At 39.9% G+C, this 21995-nt stretch overlaps 1 protein-coding gene across 1 annotated transcript; it reads left to right on the forward strand.

The window, feature by feature from the left end:
• Positions 1-10200: 10200 nt before the first annotated feature.
• LOC308405780 (metalloreductase STEAP4-like) lies at positions 10201-17491 on the forward strand (the record flags this gene model as incomplete). The annotated part of the gene is made up of 9 exons (XM_080896524.1): positions 10201-10389; positions 10488-10595; positions 12352-12422; positions 12852-12936; positions 14803-15081; positions 15165-15259; positions 15367-15520; positions 15661-15831; positions 17228-17491. The coding sequence occupies 9 exons, from the start codon at positions 10201-10203 to the stop codon at positions 17489-17491; spliced, it is 1416 nt and encodes a 471-aa protein (XP_080752650.1).
• Positions 17492-21995: the final 4504 nt, after the last annotated feature.

Genomic DNA, 21995 nt, shown 5'->3' on the forward strand with positions numbered 1-21995 from the left:
ATATGATATCTTGTCATAGTTTCTGTCATAACCTGTCAAGTAAGATTATGACCAGCTTCAGACATGCTATAGAAAGGGTGAATCACATTCTGAGGCTTTTTTTTTACTGTGAGTGTTTGTGTCTGTACACATGAAAATAGGGCAGAACAATACAATATGATCATTAACTCTGTTCTTTTTTCTTTTTTCTTTTTTTGTGGTGAAACACACACCAAAAAAGGATGATACTTAAATGTCATTGTAAAGCTCAGGAAGTCTAATTATACTCGTCTGCTGACACAAAGACGTTCCACTGGCTCCTTCTTTGAATCTCCATGGGTACCTGACACGATACGTGACCTGGACAAAGCTGGAGGGATTAATGGCTTTAGGACCGTGCGGACACACACCCAGACACATTAGCAAAAACACAATAAAGCACGTGCTCTTTTAACACAAAGGTACTCCTTTCACAAATAAATTATTTGACATGTTGGGAAATATTTGTTCACCATATTCACTTCTGTAGAGATGAAGCTAATTATGAGGACTCTGTCCCACACATATGTGATTGTTAGCATTATAGTTTTCGCCAGTGTGAGACAGAGGGCAACCTACAGCACTGAAAATAAATCTAAGGCAGCAGTAATTTAAAACAAACCGAAAAACATCCCTACAGCTTACAGCCTGGTATAAAAGAGTTTTGTGATTAAAACAAAATATATAAAAAATCATCCATCTAGAAACTGGCATTAAGGTTGTGGCAGCACTGATTGATAGGTGTTCTGACACAGTCAGCTGGACGGTCCAAACCAGTGAGTGGGTCAAGGTGGTTATGTCTAAATCTTTACAGTGTCCAGTGGCAAGGTTATAATCTATCCAGAAAAGGTGAAAAAGTAATTAGAATTTAGAAGGAAACTAATGTCTGTCATGTTACTCTATTTCAAAAATAATGGGGCTGTGGCCCTGTCAACATTGTGAGTGCCTGTGCCTCGCTTATATATGTGTTCTGAAGTGTTTTCTGCTGATTATGAAGGCTATCAGCGAGGCTTTTCTGAGTAATTATAGATTTTTTCTCTGTAAGCCAATCAGAAAGGACTATGCCTGACTCCAAGCATGTCAGAGTTCACTGCTCTCAGCATGGTCACACAGCAATTAACCTGCACTTGCTGTACAAACTGTCACTCCCCTTAACTCTCTGTCTCTTTTTCGCTCTTTCACAAATACACACTCATATGATTATACTGCAGGTATTACACATTTGAATTGCATGATTCTGCACCACTCCTGAATAGATTTCATTTTAAAGCAAAATATTCTCTACAGCATGTTTTCCTCATCAAATACACACACAGTACGAGTGTGTCGATTCCCTGCATCAACACACTCTGTCTTTCCATTCTCTCAAACATACACACGGGTTCCTACTACAAGACCTACTCTAACACTAATCGTGACTTGCCTAAACCTAATTTTAACCAAAACCTAACCTCACTCTAACCTTCATCCAGAATTGAATGATTTATGTCATGAGGAGGCAGGTTCCCTCAATGTCAGTAATACAAAATAACAGGCGCACGCACACAATGCATCATCCAGTGTGCGATTTTCAGCCTGCCGACACCTGCCATTTCAGGTTTGCAAGCTCTGCAATTTTCCCACAGCTTTGCAGCAAGGACGCTACCTCAGGACACACAAACCCACACACCTATCCACACATACACACTTCATTCATGATTCATGCCTGAATTCCCTAATATTTGATTGCCACAAGTCATTAATTATTTGTGCTTCTCTCAAAATATATCTTCCTGCATGACAAGGACATGCACCATCTTTCTGTCCATCACAGACTTTCATGCTACACATGCTCAGAGTTTGAAAAAGGCCATAGGCTTATTTGCATGAATTATAATTCTTAACAACTTTTTTGTAATTTGCACTTCAGTACTAAGCAAGCTTCATAAAATAACAAATGCGGATAACAAGTATGTCTTACATTTAATGTTATCTATGCATCCGCAGCAAGTTAAATTCTTTGGAATGATAGACACTCAGGCCTCTTTGTACACACATGCACACGGAAATAAGTGAAGAAATGTTGTTTTTGTTATGGCAGTTTGGCAGTATATGAATATTAGATATTACTCCCCAATCATCATCCTTATTTATTCATTACCTGCTAAATGCGTGTTTCTTATCGCTGCCAGCAAGCCATCTGCTATTTGGAAACACAATAGAACATCACAGAAACATACGCAATGGCAATCAGAAGTACAGTTTTGTAGAAATAACAGATTTGTTGAGAAGACAATGAATAATTCTCCTTTTCTATTAAAAACCTACACGGGACTGCAGAATGCGCAAGAATCTGGTGTTTCTTATCAGCGCTGACAGTTTGTACAGTTGTATTTTCTCCAGGGTCGCTAGAAACATGGAAAGGCTGAATAGTTGTTAATTACTGGGAATAACATATTAACACACGCACATATGCACACACACTCTCTCTCTCACACAGACATATATATATAAATTTGACAGACAGAGATGGGGTAATTTAAGGGCAGCACATCCATGTGTATGTTTCTGACCAAACTGTCAGAAGAAACCTTTAACAGGACCTGTGCTCACAGCCGAGCACCTTGCAGCTTGACTGACATTCACCAAGGATTGGCCTCCCCAGACCATCACTGATCCACCACCGAACCAGTTATGCTGGATGATTTTGAAGGCCGCATTATTTTTGCAGCGGTGTCTTCAGTCTCTTTCATGTCTGTCACATGTACTCAGTGTGAGTCTGCTCTCATCTTTGAAGAGAACAGGACACTAGTGGACTTTCCAGCTCTGGTGTTCTCTGCCACCCACATTTTCTTTGTAGCGACGGAGAAATTGAAGTACAAAGAAAGCTTTTGCTTTGAGGATCCACTAGAAACTCAGAGCTAGATGGATGCCCAGGACTCATAACACTAGAAAACAGATAACCAAGAAGCACAGAGGGCCTCAAAAACAAACAGACATGCATAAAATAGATGTAAACACTCAACAAGCATATAAACAAAGGCCGTTCCAGATTATCTCAAGGGATTTAGAGAGATTTTTAAGCATTTTCTTGTTCTGTTAGTTTGGGTTGTGTGCACTCTCTACACCATAAACAGGAACTGCAGACTGTCAGCATATTTCGAGATAACTTTGTTGTAGTGTGGTTTGGACTTACAACAAAACGCTGCTAACAGGGTGTGACAAAATATCAGCTGATACGCTTACTCAAATAAAACACAGTATAAACTGATGAGTACATTCATGTTTCATAGTAAGTGTGCACACTTACAAAGAAGGGAAAGTCTCTTATTTTTATGTAAGCTTAATTTTAATGAAGTGAGACAAAAAAATAAATCTAAAACATAAATTCCAAATTCAATTCAATCAAATTGAATTGAATTCTATTTATATAGGGCCAAATCTCAACAGCCTCAAGGAATCTCATATTGTAAGGTAAAGAGCATAATATAGAGAACATCGATATATTCAAAGAAGCCCCTTTGAGCAAGCAGTTGGCAAGAGTGGGAAGGGAAAACTCCCTTTTAACAGGAAGAACCCTCTGGCAAAACCAGGATTGGCAAGACCATATGACTCGACCAGCCGGAGGTAAAGAAAGGAAGAAAAACACACTTTATAAACTAATGTTCAAACATGAATCTAAACATCAGTTTATACTGTGGTTTGCTGTATTTGAGTCAGTGTATCTGAGATTCTCTCACACCCTTAAGCTACATATTGTGGTGGTTCCACAGCACAATAAAGTTACCTTGAAATACACTGAGAGCCTGTGTTTCCTGCTTATGGTGTGGATACTGATACAAATCAAACTAAAAGAATAAAGGATGCTTAACAACTCCCCTTAAAAAAAATCTGAAAATGACTTTGTTTATCTGTTTGCTGTGTGTTTACATCTATTTTATGTATTTCTGTTTGTTTTTGAAGCCCCCTGTCCTTCTTGGTTTTCTGTTTTCTAGTCTGATGAGTGCTGGGCATCCATCTAGCTCTGAGTTTCTAGTGGGTGCTCAAAGCAAGAACTTTCTTTGTACTTAAATGTCTTCATCATTGAAAAATGTGGGTGGCATGAATGCTGGCCAGAGAACACCAGAACTGACAAGTCTGTATTAATTCAAGAATTTTTATATTTTAAAAGACAATTCCAGGCAGTCATTCCTGGCTACAGCTCAAATATCACCTGGAAATTGTCTATCATCTCCACATACCGGAGAAAGCAGAGATTTAACCTTCTTTGAAAGAGACCTTATTAATTAAAAGGATACACAAACAAATGCCACAGCTTTGTGTTGCTTTTCACGATAATAAAACAATAAATACAAACAACAACAGATGAGACGCTCGTTTTCCTTTTGTTTTGCTTTGTTCATTTGTCTCTTTTAATTCTATTTTGTTGTACTTTTTCAACATGTTCAAAATAAAGAATCAATCAATCAATCAATAAATACAAACAACAACAGATGAGACACTCGGGGAAAAAAAGTCACTAATCCGATATAACTCTACATGGAAAAAAGGATAGATATCTAGCTATGATCTTGACTGCCAGTCAGGGCCATACACAAACATGGTTACCATGCTGCTGATCTAAGAGGACTGTTGGCTCATAATTATTTTTTGCACCAATCATCAGTAACCTCATTTAGGCATTGCGACCCAGAGGGTAGTTTGAAAGGAAATTAGAACAAATGCCATCGTTGGCTGTCAGGAACGTTCTTGTCGCCTTGTTAACTATAGCTTTGCTGTGAAACTGTACCTAGCAACAACAGTTTGCCTCATCACCATTCACAACCATATTGCCTGTGAACCTGAGCATACTGCATGCTTCCTGACTCTCTGTCGTTTTCCCTCAGCACACCACCTGCGTTAAAAAATACAGAGTAGGGAACCTGCACCTCTGATGACTATGAGGTTTACATCATTACAGAATTAGACTTCCGTGTCAGCTTTTTCCTACCTTGTCAGCTCTTTCACTTGACTGGAGGTATGGCTGAGGAGATGAGGCGAAAAATTCTTTAGGCCTATCTCAGCCTCATAATGGGCTGTCAATTTCCCTCCAGCCACAAAGGACGAACAGTGGGGATGCATGCTATTTGCAGACCACAGCTGTTTGTGGAGATATGACTATGTAGAATGACACAGATACATTGGAGATCTTAATCTCAACCTTTTCAGCATGTAAACCGAAAAAGACTGTTCAATTTCTTCTATCTTGGATCACACAAAGAACGGCGCAGGGTGGAGGGGAGGAAAAGAAGTTAAACGAGGCAAAAAGATTATCAAAGCTTGCTATCCAAGGAGAGGATAAGACAATCCCATGCAAGCATTGTGTTTCTGGAGATATTTTCAAAGTGTCCCAGTCCCCTCTGTTCTTAAAAAGCCTGAGTTCTGAAATAACCAAGGCCATATAATTCAGCAGCAATGTGTGCCGGACGAAAGAGGAAAATCTCTAAATCTGCAGTTTCATGCAGCTCCTCCCAGCCTCTGATTTCTGACGCTTGGCTTGCCAGATAAGATTCTGAACATCAAACATACAGTCAGGGCTCATCCTGTTAAAGCAGAGATAGGGGATGAGGCTCTCCGAGTTGAGATGCTTCTATAATGCATGTAGGCCTGTTGTAGACATGATAAAAATGGAATATTGACTATAAATTTACACACATGAACATTTCTTTACATCAGTGAACATGTTGAGCTGGACAGACAAACATAACCCATAACAGAACACCCACACCATATGTGTACATGCTATACAAAAGGACACGCACTATTCATTTATCTCAACAGCCCTAAAGCAGCAACTTCATCAAAGACAAACATCTAAAAAAAAATAGGGTGCACTTTCATTCAAAGTGTTTCTTATTCTCCTTAAACCTACTCTAAGTGTTTCATAATGAACATCCCAAGTGTTTCTGTCTGGAAAGCTGGTAATGGAATATTTATAGAATATTTCTGGGAATACTTATGGGAAACTGGTTGTAACAAGCATCTTTGTTCTACTGAAACACAATTTTTTTCAATTTCTTCTTCTTGGTGTCTTTTTTTCTGTGCCTGAGTCTCTCTGCTATGCTCCCTATGTTTCTGTCTTTGTGTCTCATCGTATAGCCAGTGTGTGTCTGTCTTCCTACCATTTTTTTTCCACTGCTTTTTCAACAACCTCAAAACCTGAGCTCAGTCAGAGCCTCAATATGAATCTCATATGTAATGCATTGCCATAACAGAAATCTCTTAGAACTAATCTATCTTACAGGCTGTTCTCTGCTCATTGTAACACCATGGCACTATGTATAATAGGCGCACTCTCACTGAAAACTGTCTTTAACAACTGCCCCTCATTGTGCGTGCCTCATGACGCCTGGAAACAGCTGTAATCTCAAGTAATTCCCACCACAGCCATTCACTCTTGCTTGCAAATGTGAATTCTTTATTTTTGTCCATTAAGCTGGCAAAACAAATGTTCAACGCTCACTATTATACGCATGTTTTTAATGCACTGCAGAGTGACAGATAACACTGGAAGAATCTGAGTGTGCTTTCTCACGTGTGCTGTAATTTGCAACTCCACCCTGACATTTATAAATTGAAGGCTCAGCATATGCTCGATGTAAACATGTCCCAGAGCGCATTACGGTTAAATGTTGCAAGATGTTTTTGAAAAAGCACAAAATACTCACATGGTTAGAAAATCTGTCTGCAGCAGAAAGACTGTCCTTAAAAATGCAATTAAAAGTTTACGTGTGCTTGCTTTGTCATACAACAGAGACAATACAACAGTTTAGTTTAACTGCTTCCAATGGATGTCTGAGACATTTCATCATATCAGTGAGACTCAGCAGCAATGTGAGTTTGTATGGTTTAGGTTTTGAATTTTGGAGTTCTAATCCAGATGTCCATGGCTAATGTGCGATGGATGAGTGAGTAATATGAGTATCCACTGTAGTTCCAAACTAAGGAACAGTGTTTATTGTAACTGTCATAAACAGGATGTGGCAAGTTTTAATAATAACAACTGCACTGCATTAAAACATCCACAGCAGTTGGGATATCCAATCTTTAAGTGATGACGTATGAACCCTGCTTCCGGATACAAACTACTCTGCATTTATTAAGGCTGTTGTGTTTTTAACCTGTTTAATGCTTTGAATTTTGTTTTATTTAATGTGAACCCCCCCCCCCCCCCCCCCCAAAAAAAGTCAGTGACCACTGTCGACTTCTCTCGGTTGTTATCATCAGTTTTCATTTTTAAAGCTCAGCTTTTAAAACCTTACAATGTACCTATGGCCCAGCCCATGCAGCAGTATATTAATGACTAACCTTGTATTGCAGTTGTTCTCCTGACTGAAGTTTGGTCCGTTTACAGCATCCTGCCATGCAATTACATTTGTCCCTAATCATCGGGAACTCTCAGGTTAACTTTTATTGAGTGGAAAAACCTTAGCGTTCATCCTCAAGCTTCACTGTGTTTATGTTGTGCTAACCAAAGCTGTGTAGCCAGCCACCACGCAGCACATCATTATATACCAGCTAGCCCAACTTCAGTTTTCTGTCTTCATTTATGTCGAAAGTGATTACAGAGCTGCACGTTTAAATTTTTGCTGTGGCAGTTAAGCTGCTGGATTTTTGGCTTCATGACCCTCCTTCGTGGTTCGTGCACATTGAAGCTCAGTTTGCTCCCCGTGGCTTTTCAGCTGACGACATGAAATACCAACACGTGGTGGCCTTGCTGGATCCGCTGTCCAACCGTCCTGTGATAACCGTTTTCCGGCATCCCCCCACCCATGCTGTCCTTCCTAGGACGACAGCGAATTCCTCTTCAGTCACGTCTTCTTCCTGCAGATGCCGGTGCGAGCTGGCTTCGCCAACTCCCCGCTGCTGGCTGCGAAGACCCACATTATGCAATTCATTTGCACAAATGTGTTTGATCTGCTGCTTGATGGTCACTCTCAAAGTGAGAGAACTCATTGAGAATCTATAAGAAAATCAATAAGTAATCAAACTGATAACTGATATCAATAATACAATTGGAATTGCTTAATTCTTTCATTTCCCTTCCTTAGACACGACTGTGACAAAACTAGCTTAGTGCCCACACTGTGCGGCAATTATGGCATACTGTGCGTGGTTGAATGTAGCTGGAATTGTTTACATGTTGATCTGATCTGCGGTTGATTTAGCAGGGTCTGAGTATGAATTCATTGTTTCATGTAACTTATGTGTGGTTATTTATAGATATTCGTGTAATTTTCATGCAAATTAGGTCTACCCAACAAGTGGACCATAAATTCACCCTGTGGCAAGACTTCAAAAGTAGCCCAGTTCTGTGGGAAATTACGGACTTGGCAACACTGCCACTAACTGTCTTTGCTTAGTCACTTCAAAAGAGTATAAAGTGATGAATTCTTTCAGCTCTGTTTCTCTTCTTCTATTCCAGGGACATATTTGCTGCCCCATGTGAATGACACGTGAGAATTTCACACTTTTCTGGAATCTATAAAACATGAATAGGCAAATCAACCACATATATAGACAAACATATCAAGAGCTATTTACAGTCACTAATGATGAAATACTTACTTGAAAGAGTTGTGGGAAAAACTTAAACTGATCACGTTAGGTGGGAAGAACTATTCTTGAAGGTTACCTAACTTTCTCGGATAGACAGTCATGGCCTTGGACAGCATAATTAAAGCCAACGTAGGTTTAATTTACTCGGTGGGTTCAATAATTATTAAGTTAGAGAAAGCTTGGCTAAGAGGTGGGAGAGCACTAGGAACTGAGTGCACAGAAAGAACGGAGACTTTGGAGGAGAGGGCTAAGTGGTGATGCAAAGAGAAAAAGAAAGAAAGAACAGGACGTGAAAAGAGAGTTGTCCTGGAGGCAGAGCTAGTAAATGAGTCATTGGAGTGAATCTGCTATCAGGTCTATTCTAACAGTGCTACAAGTGAATGGATGCCTTAAAGGTTAGGCATAAAATGATTTCTCATTTTGCTGCGATATACCCCCTGGTAGACATTAACGCTTTGGTTATGGACTTGAGTGTAAAAGCTCCTGAGGTAACAGGCTGCTTGTCTGCCATAAATATTTCTGGCTATATGTATGTATATTGTTATTTGAATGAGGCTGCTTTTATGGAGATGAGTATATTTTTGTGCAAATAGTTAAAGTTGATGTGATGCTGTGTGTCATTTCTATAGCCAGGTAGTCATTCTGTCTACACAAAGCCAACTCCCCTGGTACCTCACATCACAGCTGGGACTCTGTTCAGCTCCGATCCTCCTGACCCATTTCAGTGCACAGATACACACACACACGCTCGACCACACACACATATATACACCAACTGACAGTTGCGAACAGACCCATGCATTCATACAAAGCAAAGCAGCCACACGCAAAACACTTACATATGTGCCAAGCTTCATTTCTGCTCTACTGAGTCTGTTTGTGTCACAACTTTGCAGATGTTTAAGCCATGGGGACATGAACACTAAATTTGCAGAAATTCTCTTCCCGGTTGTTTGGTTGGAACAGCGGGTTTTGAAATGATAATGAATCTGTGGGCCAGGATTTCCCACATGGCATCATGTCTAGAGTGGAAACAGAAGAAATAGAATAAGGCAGCACTAGAAAGCAGTAGCAAAAGATTTTTTTTATTATTACCAAATGTAAAAGTCAAATTCTGGCTGAACTAGGTAGATGAAGCAGTCGGCGTTTCTAAGAATAATAAAATGTTAAAAAAGTGCGAATCTGAGGTTAATGTTACTGCTGCAGAGTGCAGATGGCTCCCCATACAGTTAATTTAGAGTTCAAAGTCTTGCTCTATCAGCCAATAGCTGATGAGCACAAGCAATATAAAAATAAACTAAATATACATCCAAAAGAAATCATGGATAAAATGCTGACTCACATTGCGAAAAAAACAAAACACAGATATGAGTTATATTGCATTCCAACACATGCAATTTCAGATGTTGATTGCAGATGTAATAAACAGCTATAATAACTTCATTACACACACTTATGTCACACAGAGGTTAAAAGAAGAATCACGCACAAAGTGGGCGAGGCAGTGTATAGGTCAGATTCCAAAACATTATAAATACACAGCTAAAACTGACCATCCAATCTCAGTGTGTGATCATAAGTGTGGAAAAAGAAATATCAGAGAACATGAAGACAGAAGGTGCGATGCTGCATCCACTGGCATCGGGAGATGGCCCTGAGCCTGAGCTGATGTGTATCTTTGGGACTGGGGACTTAGGACGCTCTCTGGGCCTGTGTCTGCTCCAATCCGGCTACAGGGTGGTGTATGGCAGCCGCAGACCTCACAGCTGTGGCCCCTTGCCTGAGGGAGCTCAGGTATGACTTATGGCATTATATTGAACTGAATAGAGTTTTTAAATTTAGAAACATTACTGTACGTATCTCAAACATGTTCTGTCCTTTGTTTTGCGGAGGTGATGACCCATGAAGAATCAGCCCGGTCTGCCAAGATGATCTTCGTTTGTGTTCACAGAGAACACTATGAATTTCTGGAGAAGATGGCACCTCAACTTGAAAGAAAGGTTAGTCCAAAGTTAAAATTGGAATCAAAAAGATACACCTTTAAATCTTTAAACACCTTTAAACTCTTTTTTTTCTCTTTCTTTCTGTGAATCCACATTTCTACATTTTCATTTTCCAGCTGGCCTGGAAACAATATTTAACATATTGTGTACACATCGGTTATTACATTTGTTCCCACATGTGAAACATGATAGCAAGGGTTTAAAAATGACATTTTCACGGAATTATCATGGCGATTTGTCAGCAATAATTCATGTTATTTGAGAGAACATATAAATATTAACTGCTGTGTCATTCATATATCAAGGAAATAATTTTTAGACACATGTTATCTAAATCATGGGTCTGACAATCAATGACTGATTAATTGTAACTCATTTTGATAACAGCATTACCTAATGCAAGTTCATTATGTTAAAGGTCTAACTGGTGTTAGCACAGCTGATTAAAGAAGCAATACATTGGTCAATCTGAGCCTGCGTAGCTTCAATTACAGTCTCAAAAAACTTTAAACACATTCACACTGGATAAAGCAAAGTGCCGCCGTAAGACAGGAGAGAGGACGTCTGAAAATGGGCTTTTGTATGCGTATGTAGGTAATCCTTGACAGTGATTTGTGAAATTTTTTTTTTAAATAAAATAATCTCAAGATCTCGGAAGTTTATTACTTCGCTTGAACATCTTCTGACACCTCTGCACTCAGTTGGATTGTGGAACAGTTTGTCCTCAAGACATTAACCACAACATTTTCCTCAGTAAATGTTCTGAATTGTTAAGAAAACATTAAATATTAGCATTACTTTAGTTCTGTTACAGATCAAAAGACATGAAAAAACGATTACTTTTAGGTTTGCATTGTTTTATCAATTAAATCCTGCTAAGATGATTATGCTACTTTGTAACTTTTATTTGCAGCATGAATTAAGGATTAAATCTTAACAACAACTAATGCCATGCAACAGCACAGTGTAATACTACTACTAATAATAATAACTATTCTCATTTTAAAACAATGGCCAAGTTACATGTGGGAATATTACATTTTAGCCCATGATAAACAAAAATAACTCAGGAAATTAAAAACACAAGCAGATCAAAATGGCCCATTATTTAGAAATATTTGAAGTGGAAACAAAAACTTTTAAGGAAAGCAAATCAGAGACAAAATTATTAGTAATTTATTTGTGTGTTGTTGTGACGTTATCTGAGGGCGGTTTAGTTGGCTCTAGACCTTACAGTATTACAGAAAGACACTGAACAAATCCCTCTTGAGGAAGAACCTCTGATTGAACCAAATTCAGGCTGAGGGGCTGTCTGTCTGAAACGGTCGGGGGTGACAGGAGAGTGGAGAGAAAAAAAAAAAGAGCACTTGAAAAATAACAAACAGTGAGCAGGTTTGCAGGGACAGTAACCACAGGTCAAAACCAAGCAGCTATGGATCGAGACACATCTCCAGAAAGGTACGGAGAGAGGAGAAAGCATAAAATACAGGAGAAAGAACCAGAGGCTACTGACATGTAATCATGGGAAATGAATACACAGAGTGAGGAGGGTGGACAAGAGGTGCTACACAAAAACACAACGTTATCCAGTCACACCTTATGTGTGTGTAATGTCAGTGTTTTCTGCTGTTCACATCTTAACGGAATCATTCACATGATTTTTGTAAAAGGATGTGCATGAAATAAATGACAAATATTCTAACTACTTTATTTTTTCTCTCTACTCAATCAATGCTGATGGATTTATTTCAAGGTGCTGGCGGACCTCAGTAACAACTTGAAGAAAGACATGTACATGGAAGCAAATGCCGTCTACTTGCAGAGGTAACATACGCCCTCAAAAGTATGGAAAAGAAAAAGAGTCTCTCATTCATGAATACACTGTGCATGCAAGTCATTCCTTCTGTTCATCAAGGGAGCCTAACCTTTTTTTGTTCAATCTTTATTTGTTGTCAAAGATATCTTTTTCTTTCATTGCAACTGTGCCTATTACAAATCTATGTGAGAATGACATTGTTGTGGAAAAATGCTCCTAAAGACCTCTTGGAAAATGAGAGATCAAAACTCTAAACTGAATCCTAAAGAAGTGAAACAAATCAAGTGGTTGCAGCTCCCTTGACAGGTGAGCCTGCTGTGTATCCATTCGGTTGAAGTGGAAACATTGATTCTCATCGTTTTGAGACTTTTTCTTTCCCCTGGGCGTCTTTGTAAAAGAAACAATAGCAACTAAAGTCCTTTCTGTGTGTTCTCTAGGCTGGTCCCTAAAGCAGCCGTTGTTAAAGGCCTTAACACCCTGTCCACCTGGGCCCTGCAGAATGGACTTCTAGCAGGAAGACAGGTAAGACAAGAGTAGAAGTAAGGGATCTGTTAAAAAGATGTCAGCTGGCTTAAGACAAAACAAAGTCAGGAAGCTTCTGAGCCTTAAGGAAGACTATGGCTGACAAGAATAAAGATACAAACAAAGCAGTAACAGAAAGAGGAGATTACTAAATTGATCTGATCACCATGAGAAATGTTTGACTTCAAACTACAAAATAACATCTGCTTTCAGCATTTTCTGTTTTACGATGGGAAAAAATGTCTCTTGAACTGCTTAATAACAGGAGACTGCTTCAACATACGCCGTGCAAAATTTAGGGAAGCAATTGATTTCAGTTTTGTTGCTGCTGATTATTGATTTTGCTGTCTTACCATAACAATGCGAGAGAAAATGAGGGCAGCGCTTGTAAAAATACACAAACAAGCACACTTCATGATCTTACAAAGTTGAAAGACCAGTGTTTATTGCAGCTTCCGTTTCACGGCTACAAAGAGAAACACAAACATGCTCGAACCTCTGGAGACCAAACCTGAATCTGCCTCAAATCCTCTTCAACACAAACAAGCCCCCATACGTGTGCACGTAAACACACACACACACACACACACACACACACACACACACACACACACACACACACACACACACACACACACACACACACACACACACACACACACACACAAACCACTGCAGTGTTCTATTTCTTTGAAAACAGGTAGCTGTGAGAGAAAAGAGGGTGTGTGTGTTTGAATGGGTGTTTCTTTATCAGCGCATATGTAGTTACAGTATATATCCACACACACTCATGCTTTTAAGTATGTGCTATTCCCCAGCCAGCAATTTGATTAGATCCACAGCGGGGCTGTGGCTCTGTCACATTTACATTCAGATGGAGATTTAGTCTGTCGGCTGTCCCCTGCTGTTACTGGTGCAGTAATGTAGGGAGACATGGCTGGCTGCCCGGTCCACTTACACACACACACCTGGGGAAAACTGCTCAATCCCACTGACTCTCCTATATGCCTGTCAAACTGCTCTCTCTCTGTCACACACTCTCTAGCTCTCGTTAGTTCTCGCCTTTTACAAACAAGTTAATTGTCTTATCACAGAGCTGTGAGTGCAGTAATAAGCTTCACCATGCTGTGATCTAGAATGGGATTACATATTGAGCAGCATATGTATATAAAGTAGGCACGTGTGCTTACCTAGTAATACATTTTCAGGGGCTTCTTCCCAAAAAACTGAAGGAGCGGTGGGTGACAGATAAAACAAGGGTAATTCTGTGGACACACAATGTAGGTGTAGCTGTGCAGTCATTCACTAGATATTCGAATCAGGTGAGTCATCTATTAGTAATAGAAACACAGATCATAAGAAAGTGTTGAGAGAAAAATTTTAATAAATGTTAATATTCATATTATTATTTTGGAATCTGCTTTCATCAATTTACCAACTAATACAGTTTGTAACTGCAAAGAAAAGATAATATTAGTGACACGATGAAACTTCACAGACAGCTAAAACCGCATCATCTTCCATTTTGGTCAGAAACGACTAAGAATAGATTAATGGTCCGTGCTGTTGCACTGGTAAAAATTCTCCTGCCTGCAGACATGAATGCAGAAGGTGTAGGTTTTTGAATCAGTCGCACATATGCTGTCCTGCTGCCTTAATACTCATTAGAGAACCAGACTGCCGGCTGAAAAGCCCCCAACAAAAGCATCATTTATTCCTGTTTCAGGAGTCTTTGATAAAACCTGCAGTGCAAAGCTTAGTGAGAATTTTTCAAACCTTTAAAAAATTTTAATTTTATATTTGTGACAAGCTCTATATGCCTTTGGAGAAATACACATTTATAGACTATTTCTATTTATGCCCTAGGTGTACCTGTGTGGGAACAATGGAGAAGCAAAACGGGATGTGGCAGAGATGGCCACCAAACTAGGCCTCACTGTTGTGGACAAAGGGTCCCTGTCAGCTGCTAAAGAGGTGGAGGACTTTCCTCTGCAGCTGTTCCCAGAGTGGAGGATGCCTTTGTACGTGGCTTTCGGCCTCTCTGCCTTCTTTTTCTTGTATTTGGTCATTAGAGATATCATCTATGCATATGTGGAAAATGATGAAGATATCTCCTACCGCATAATGATATCCGTGGCCAACAAGGTAAAGATATGCTCCTCTTTGTTTAGTTGCTCGTAAAACGGTATTTTACATTTCTCATTGTGTTTTTATTTTCCATGTGTCAGATCACTCCAGTTGTGTCCCTCATTATGCTGTCGCTCTGCTACCTCCCTGGAGCTATAGCTGGGTTCCTTCAGCTCTACAGAGGGACCAAGTACAGGTCAGGCATCAAACATAAACATTTTCATTCCTGGTACAATGTAAAAAAAAAAAAAAGGGCATGATTTTTGCAGCGTAAAGTGCCTAACTCATTTTCCTATGTTCCAGGCGTTTCCCCAATTGGCTAGATCGCTGGATGCTGTGCAGGAAACAGTTGGGTCTTCTTGCACTAGGCTTTGCATTGCTCCATGCTATCTACACATTAATCATTCCTGCCCGCTACTCTGACAGACAAAGAGTCATCTCCAATGTGTTGAATGAGGTAAAGTGCAGCAGGCTGGTGCAAACTGATTGGAGTGTTTCTGCAATCCTGCACAAAGAAAAATATTAAATAAAGCTTATATGTACATGTAGAACATTCACTGCAATAACAGTCCCTCCACTTTTCTCTCTTCCTTGTAGGTGAAGAAAAATACTACCACTCCACTTTACTTTGACAATACCAGCGCATGGCGCACTGACTCATTATATGCACTGGGAATCCTGGGCTTCTTTCTTTTTGTCCTGCTGGGGCTAACATCCTTGCCCTCTGTTGGAGGCACTCTCAGCTGGAGAGAGTTCAGCTTTGTTCAGGTCAGTGCAGATAAAAATGCACAGTCCTTCACATGTATGTGCTGTGTGTGAATGTGCATTTTCTCATGCACACCTTTAAATTCTCATGCTTTATCAGTCACGTGTTTCATATCAGTAAAGGCATATTTTAGAGCCTTCTAGATAATCTACATTTAGAACTTCTTAGATTTTTATCAGTTATTAAAGTGTTGTAAAAGCAATATAGCAATATGTCACTGGCACTTGTCTCCCTAGAGCCTAGTTAACTAGCCGCCTAACACAGGCACACAGAGAGACTTTAGCCAAGGATTTTAAATGTTAAGTTATTCATTAAATAGAATTATGATACCTGGTATAATCCTCCAGTGAGAAGATTTTTAATACAGGTCACAGGCCCATTTGTGTAAAGGTCAGGTCCATAGATAGACCTCAGACAGCGAATGGTACTCAGAGATGGAGGTGAAAGTCAAACTAATTCTTATGATCTAGTGAGAAGAGTTATGAAATAAGACATGAAATAACAATAATATGCTTACATAAGCTTACTTTTTGCTTCTAGTTGTGATCACTGTTGTCAACATGGGAATATAAAGCCCTGAATACAAGCAAATATCCAAAAATGCTAGGACACTGTGTAATATGATATTTGCTCTCCACTGGTTTAATAAGGTGCAAGTAGGTGCAAGATCCCTTATCGTCATCACACAGGGGCACAGTTTATTACTGCGCCATAGCAATAGCACTGATTGCTTTCTCTGCTGTTTGCCCTTATTGCAAATGCTAAAACATGGAAATGGAGGCACATTATGCACTAGGTTGTTTGTTATTATGTCTGCGTCTGTGCATGTCAGTCTTAAATTCAGCATAAAGCATTTCCAAGGATAGTTTGGTAATTTGGGAGATAGCTCATTCTCATTCTCTTTCTTCCACAGAGTTAGATGAGACAGTTGATACCATTAGTTTGTCTGTGTGGTAAATTTGCTCGTACCAGCCTAGAGTTGACTTATCCTAGCTTAGAGTAGCATGACAAAAGGAGAAAGCAAATACTGTCACAACAAAACTGAGCGCCTCTAAACCTCACCAGTTAATTTGATTTTTTAAAAAAACCTTCTACCTTTGGACAAAGGTTCCACACATTTTCAGTATTTTTGCTAAGCTAAGCTAAACCCATATTTTTTACTTGTGTTTGATTAACTTTTGCTTTTATGCTCTGTAAGTTTATTTTAAAGCACTTTGTGATGTTGATCACAAAGTGCTTGAAATAAAATTTTTATTACCTACTTAATAAACTCAACACTAGTTTCATGTTTATTTAACAGATAACAGAAAGCTTATCGTCTTCTTGTTGAACTCTTTTGTATTTAATCTTTAATTTTTACCATTGTGTGTGTGTGTGTGTGTTTCTTTTTCCCCACAGTCGACGCTGGGCTACCTGACTCTTTTTCTCTCCACTGCACATTGCTACATTTATGCCTGGGATAAATTCCTTCGCAAATCTACGTATAAATGGTACACTCCTCTGGACTCCATGCTCTGTCTAATTGTTCCTTCGGTAACACTGGTGCTCAAGCTGGTCCTCGTCCTCCCCTGCGTGAACCGTCCGCTCATGCGCATTCGCCAAGGCTGGGAACGCAACCGGTTAAAGGATGAGATGGGTGAACTCAAAGCCACTAACATGTGATCCAGGGTTGCTGAATGTTTCAATGACATGTTATATTATTTTTCATTTGTAGACAATCATAAAGTAGGGAAAATGAAATAGCATAACAATCGTTTCGATTTTGCACAAAGTAAAGAAAAAGAAAGACCAGTGGTTCCAGTGGTGAGTTATTGTCTGATCCTGCCTGTTCCTGACTTTGCAATACTGAGAGAAAAGTTAGGTTTATGCCAAATTGACATGCTTCTGTTGATATAAATATTTTTAATGCGTATTTTCTTTTTGAGTGAAACCCCCCAACACATTTCAGATGTTTGTGTTGTATCTTTTTCACCAAATGTGCTGAAAAATAGATTGCTATCCCCTGTTGAAATCCACTGTTTTGATAAACATAGGCAATAGTTTCTGTATTCCACTCTCCTTTCCCTTCAAGTGGAGCAATTGTATCCCTGAGGTTGCTCTCTTTTCAGGATGTTATTGATCTCCCTGCTTTCTGACACAAATATCTCACTACCCGTACCTGCCTCCGTCTCAAGAGCACACCAGAGTGCACACTAAGACACACATGCTTATGATGCACATACACAGCATGAAGGTGAGTAAGTTAATTGGATTTCTGCATGCAGATTATATGAAAAAACAAAATAAAAACACGAAGCACTTAACTTGGGGGCGGAACAACAGATTTTGTAGTCAAAAGCAGATTCACAAACACCTTTACTACCATAGGTCTAGTGCAGTGTTACAGTCACCAGCAAATTTACCCGGCTGAAGCAGGTAGGTAGTAATAAAACATGCAGGCTGCCCTCAAAATACCCACTACTACCGAGGAATTGCTGAGAAAGCAGATCCAGTTAGATTTGAACAGATGATGAGCAGAAATGGGAAACTCAATAGTGATGGCTGATGAACAGGTGCAGGATGGTTAGAAGAGGTTGGTATGCACATCCCTAATGATACAGAGACAGAAAAAGGAAAGAAGAAGATGGAGTAGCTGTCGCCATGACAGATTCTGGTGCTATATAAAGAAAACGCAGTGCCTCTCGCCTAAAGCAGAACATTTAGGCAGAGACATCCTGTTATCTAGCATCTAACAGCATTATCTGCATACACAATCTGTAATCCCTTACATCCTCTCCTATTGTATTAGCCTCCTGTTACCAGTGAACTGATTTTACCAAACTGCCTGCTGTTCGTGTGCATTGGTGTGTGCGTGTGTTGGTGTGTGAGTTATTCCATTATTCCAGTATTGCCTCTGGAAAGAATTAAGATGTAGCAACATGCAGAGCAGAATAGCTGTGAAACAAGCTAACTTACATAATTCATTTCCTCTCATCTTTAATTTTACACACCTAGACAGCCCTGAAACCTATAATAACTTTATTTGTGTCTAGCCTTGAAGGCTTAAACCTGTGTGAGTGTAAATAAGCTGCAGAAATTGTGGGTTAATACAGAGATCACTGACATTCAAGCTCCACCTGTGAAATGTACAACTAGATATTAAATGAAAGGTGTATAACAAAATAGCATGGGGACTTCAGAAATGTAAATTATGTATCCCAGAATTGTGACAGAATAAAATGCATTTAATTAAGAAATTATGGTTTATTTATGAGAGCTTTTCTGCAAAGGATTTTGTTTTTATTATTCATTAGGTCCTTTTTTCTTCATTAAAACCACTTCGGAAAATGACAAATTCTGCAAAATTGGACATCCACAGACATTCAGCCGTCATTATATTTTAGTTACTATTCACATACAGAAATTAGATATTTGAAATTGTGCGCACAGGAGTGTGCAATACCAACACTTTTAACTTTAACTCACAGAAGATGATAATTTGACTGAGCCGATACTTACAGATAAATCATGAGGTTTGCCTTTGACTTGTACAGCCACAGTTCCAAAAACGTTGGGACTGTAAAATGAGATCAAACAACGTAATGACCCATATTTTATTCACAATGGAACAACAGGTCAGTAAATTAAAAGAGCATCTTAGAGAGGCAGAGTTAGTAAAGTAAGTAACATTTATTTATATAGCGCTTTTTGAAACTGGAAGTTTTTTCAAAGTGCTTCACATGGGAATAAAAGCATATCAAACGAAACAATAAAAATGGTATAAAACAGGTATAAAAGCATATCAATCGATACAATAAAACACTACAGGGAGTGCAGAATTATTAGGCAAATGAGTATTTTGTCCACATCATCCTCTTCATGCATGTTGTCTTACTCCAAGCTGTATAGGCTCGAAAGCCTACTACCAATTAAGCATATTAGGTGATGTGCATCTCTGTAATAAGAAGGGGTGTGGTCTAATGACATCAACACCCTATATCAGGTGTGCATAATTATTAGGCAACGTCCTTTCCTTTGGCAAAATGGGTCAAAAGAAGGACTTGACAGGCTCAGAAAAGTCAAAAATAGTGAGATATCTTGCAGAGGGATGCAGCAGTCTCAATATTGCAAAGCTTCTGAAGCGTGATCATCGAACAATCAAGCGTTTCATTCAAAATAGTCAACAGGGTCGCAAGAAGCGTGTGGAAAAACTAAGGCGCAAAATAACTGCCCATGAACTGAGAAAAGTCAAGCGTGCAGCTGCCAACATGCCACTTGCCACCAGTTTGGCCATATTTCAGAGCTGCAACATCACTGGAGTGCCCAAAAGCACAAGGTGTGCAATACTCAGAGACATGGCCAAGGTAAGAAAGGCTGAAAGACGACCACCACTGAACAAGACACACAAGCTGAAACATCAAGACTGGGCCAAGAAATATCTCAAGACTGGTTTTTCTAAGGTTTTATGGACTGATGAAATGAGAGTGAGTCTTGATGGGCCAGATGGATGGGCCCGTGGCTGGATTGGTAAAGGGCAGAGAGCTCCAGTCCGACTCAGACGCCAGCAAGGTGGAAGTGGAGTACTGGTTTGGGCTGGTATCATCAAAGATGAGCTTGTGGGGCCTTTTCGGGTTGAGGATGGAGTCAAGCTCAACTCCCAGTCCTACTGCCAGTTTCTGGAAGACACCTTCTTTAAGCAGTGGTACAGGAAGAAGTCTGCATCCTTCAAGAAAAACATGATTTTCATGCAGGACAATGCTCCATCACACGCGTCCAAGTACTCCACAGCGTGGCTGGCAAGAAAGGTTATGAAAGAAGAAAAACTAATGACATGGCCACCTTGTTCACCTGATCTGAACCCCATTGAGAACCTGTGGTCCATTGTTCCGCTCTTAATTTATTGCAATATAGGCGCTCTTTGTTTTATTTTGAAATTCGTTTTATTTTGAAAACCAGTTTCAGGAAGTGACAGGATGTCAGCCATGTTTGTTTAGTTCCTAGCGGATCACATGTGGGGAAATTTGATCCAGCGACATCTGCCTTTTGTTTGTGCCATCGACACCACCGTCTTTTTACTCCATGAGGAAATACTTGCTAATTAAAAGGAGTTGGACGCTACATCCTGACTTCGCGCGTTATTTCAAGTGGAGTTAGGCTACTGCTGAATTGTGTAGTGTACACACACAAGGAGAGCAGGATAGTAAAAAGACGGTTAGCGGCTGGCAAAACAACTCTACGACAGCAAGCTATGTCAACAAACATGGACGAAGCACACCCCGAACGTGCAAGACTTAAAGAACCAAAGCCTCCTCAAGACGGAGCATCAGTTAAAAGCACTGGTTCAGTTTCCAGATATTCAAGCAGATCAAACGTCAGTGCAGCAGCAGCACACGCGAGAGCCAAGGCAGAAGCTGCTCGTGCACGTGTTGCCTTCGCACAGAGAGAGATCAGCATTAAAGTCGACAAAGCAAGATTAGAAGCTAATCTCGAAGCCTTAAATCTTGAAAAGGAAGCTGCAGCTGCAATTGCCCAAGCAGAAGTTTTGGAAGCAGCAGCAGAGATAGAGGTTGAAGCACATCCTAGTTGGAAAAGTCTCCCAGTTATGGTGCAGAGTACACATGAACGTGTAAGCGACTATATCAGAGACCAAACTATGCAGCTTAACCAACGCAATGAACCAGTCAATCTCTCAATATCAGAGCATCTCATTGAGAAGAGCCCTCCACCATTGGCTAAGTACATCATTAAAGAAGAGTATATCGTGAAAGACTCATGGCCCACACCTTTCCAGCCACAACCAAGTTCTGAGGTAACGCATGCATACCAAACCGCTCACACCTCTATCCCATCAGCTCAGCCAGACATAGATGGTCGCCTCCAAGTTAACAGTGAGGGACTCCTGCAAGAACAAAAGAGCAATACGCCCTACCCTAAGCCAGAGCTAACTTTTCCTCAGTACCTCAACACTTCTCATACATACCCTCCAGAGTCTTCAGTGATGATGGACATGGCGAAGTACCTGGCAAGAAAAGAGCTTGTGAGCACTGGCTTAACCCACTTCGACGATCATCCAGAGTCATACAGAGCATGGAAATCTGCCTTCTCCAATACCATTAAGGGTTTGGACCTTACTGCAAGCGAACAGCTGGATTTACTTTTAAAATGGCTCGGGAAGGAATCTTCTGTG

The sequence above is a fragment of the Rhamphochromis sp. 'chilingali' genome (assembly GCF_963969265.1).
Source record: "Rhamphochromis sp. 'chilingali' genome assembly, chromosome: 11".
Taxonomy (NCBI): Eukaryota; Metazoa; Chordata; class Actinopteri; order Cichliformes; family Cichlidae; genus Rhamphochromis; species Rhamphochromis sp. 'chilingali'.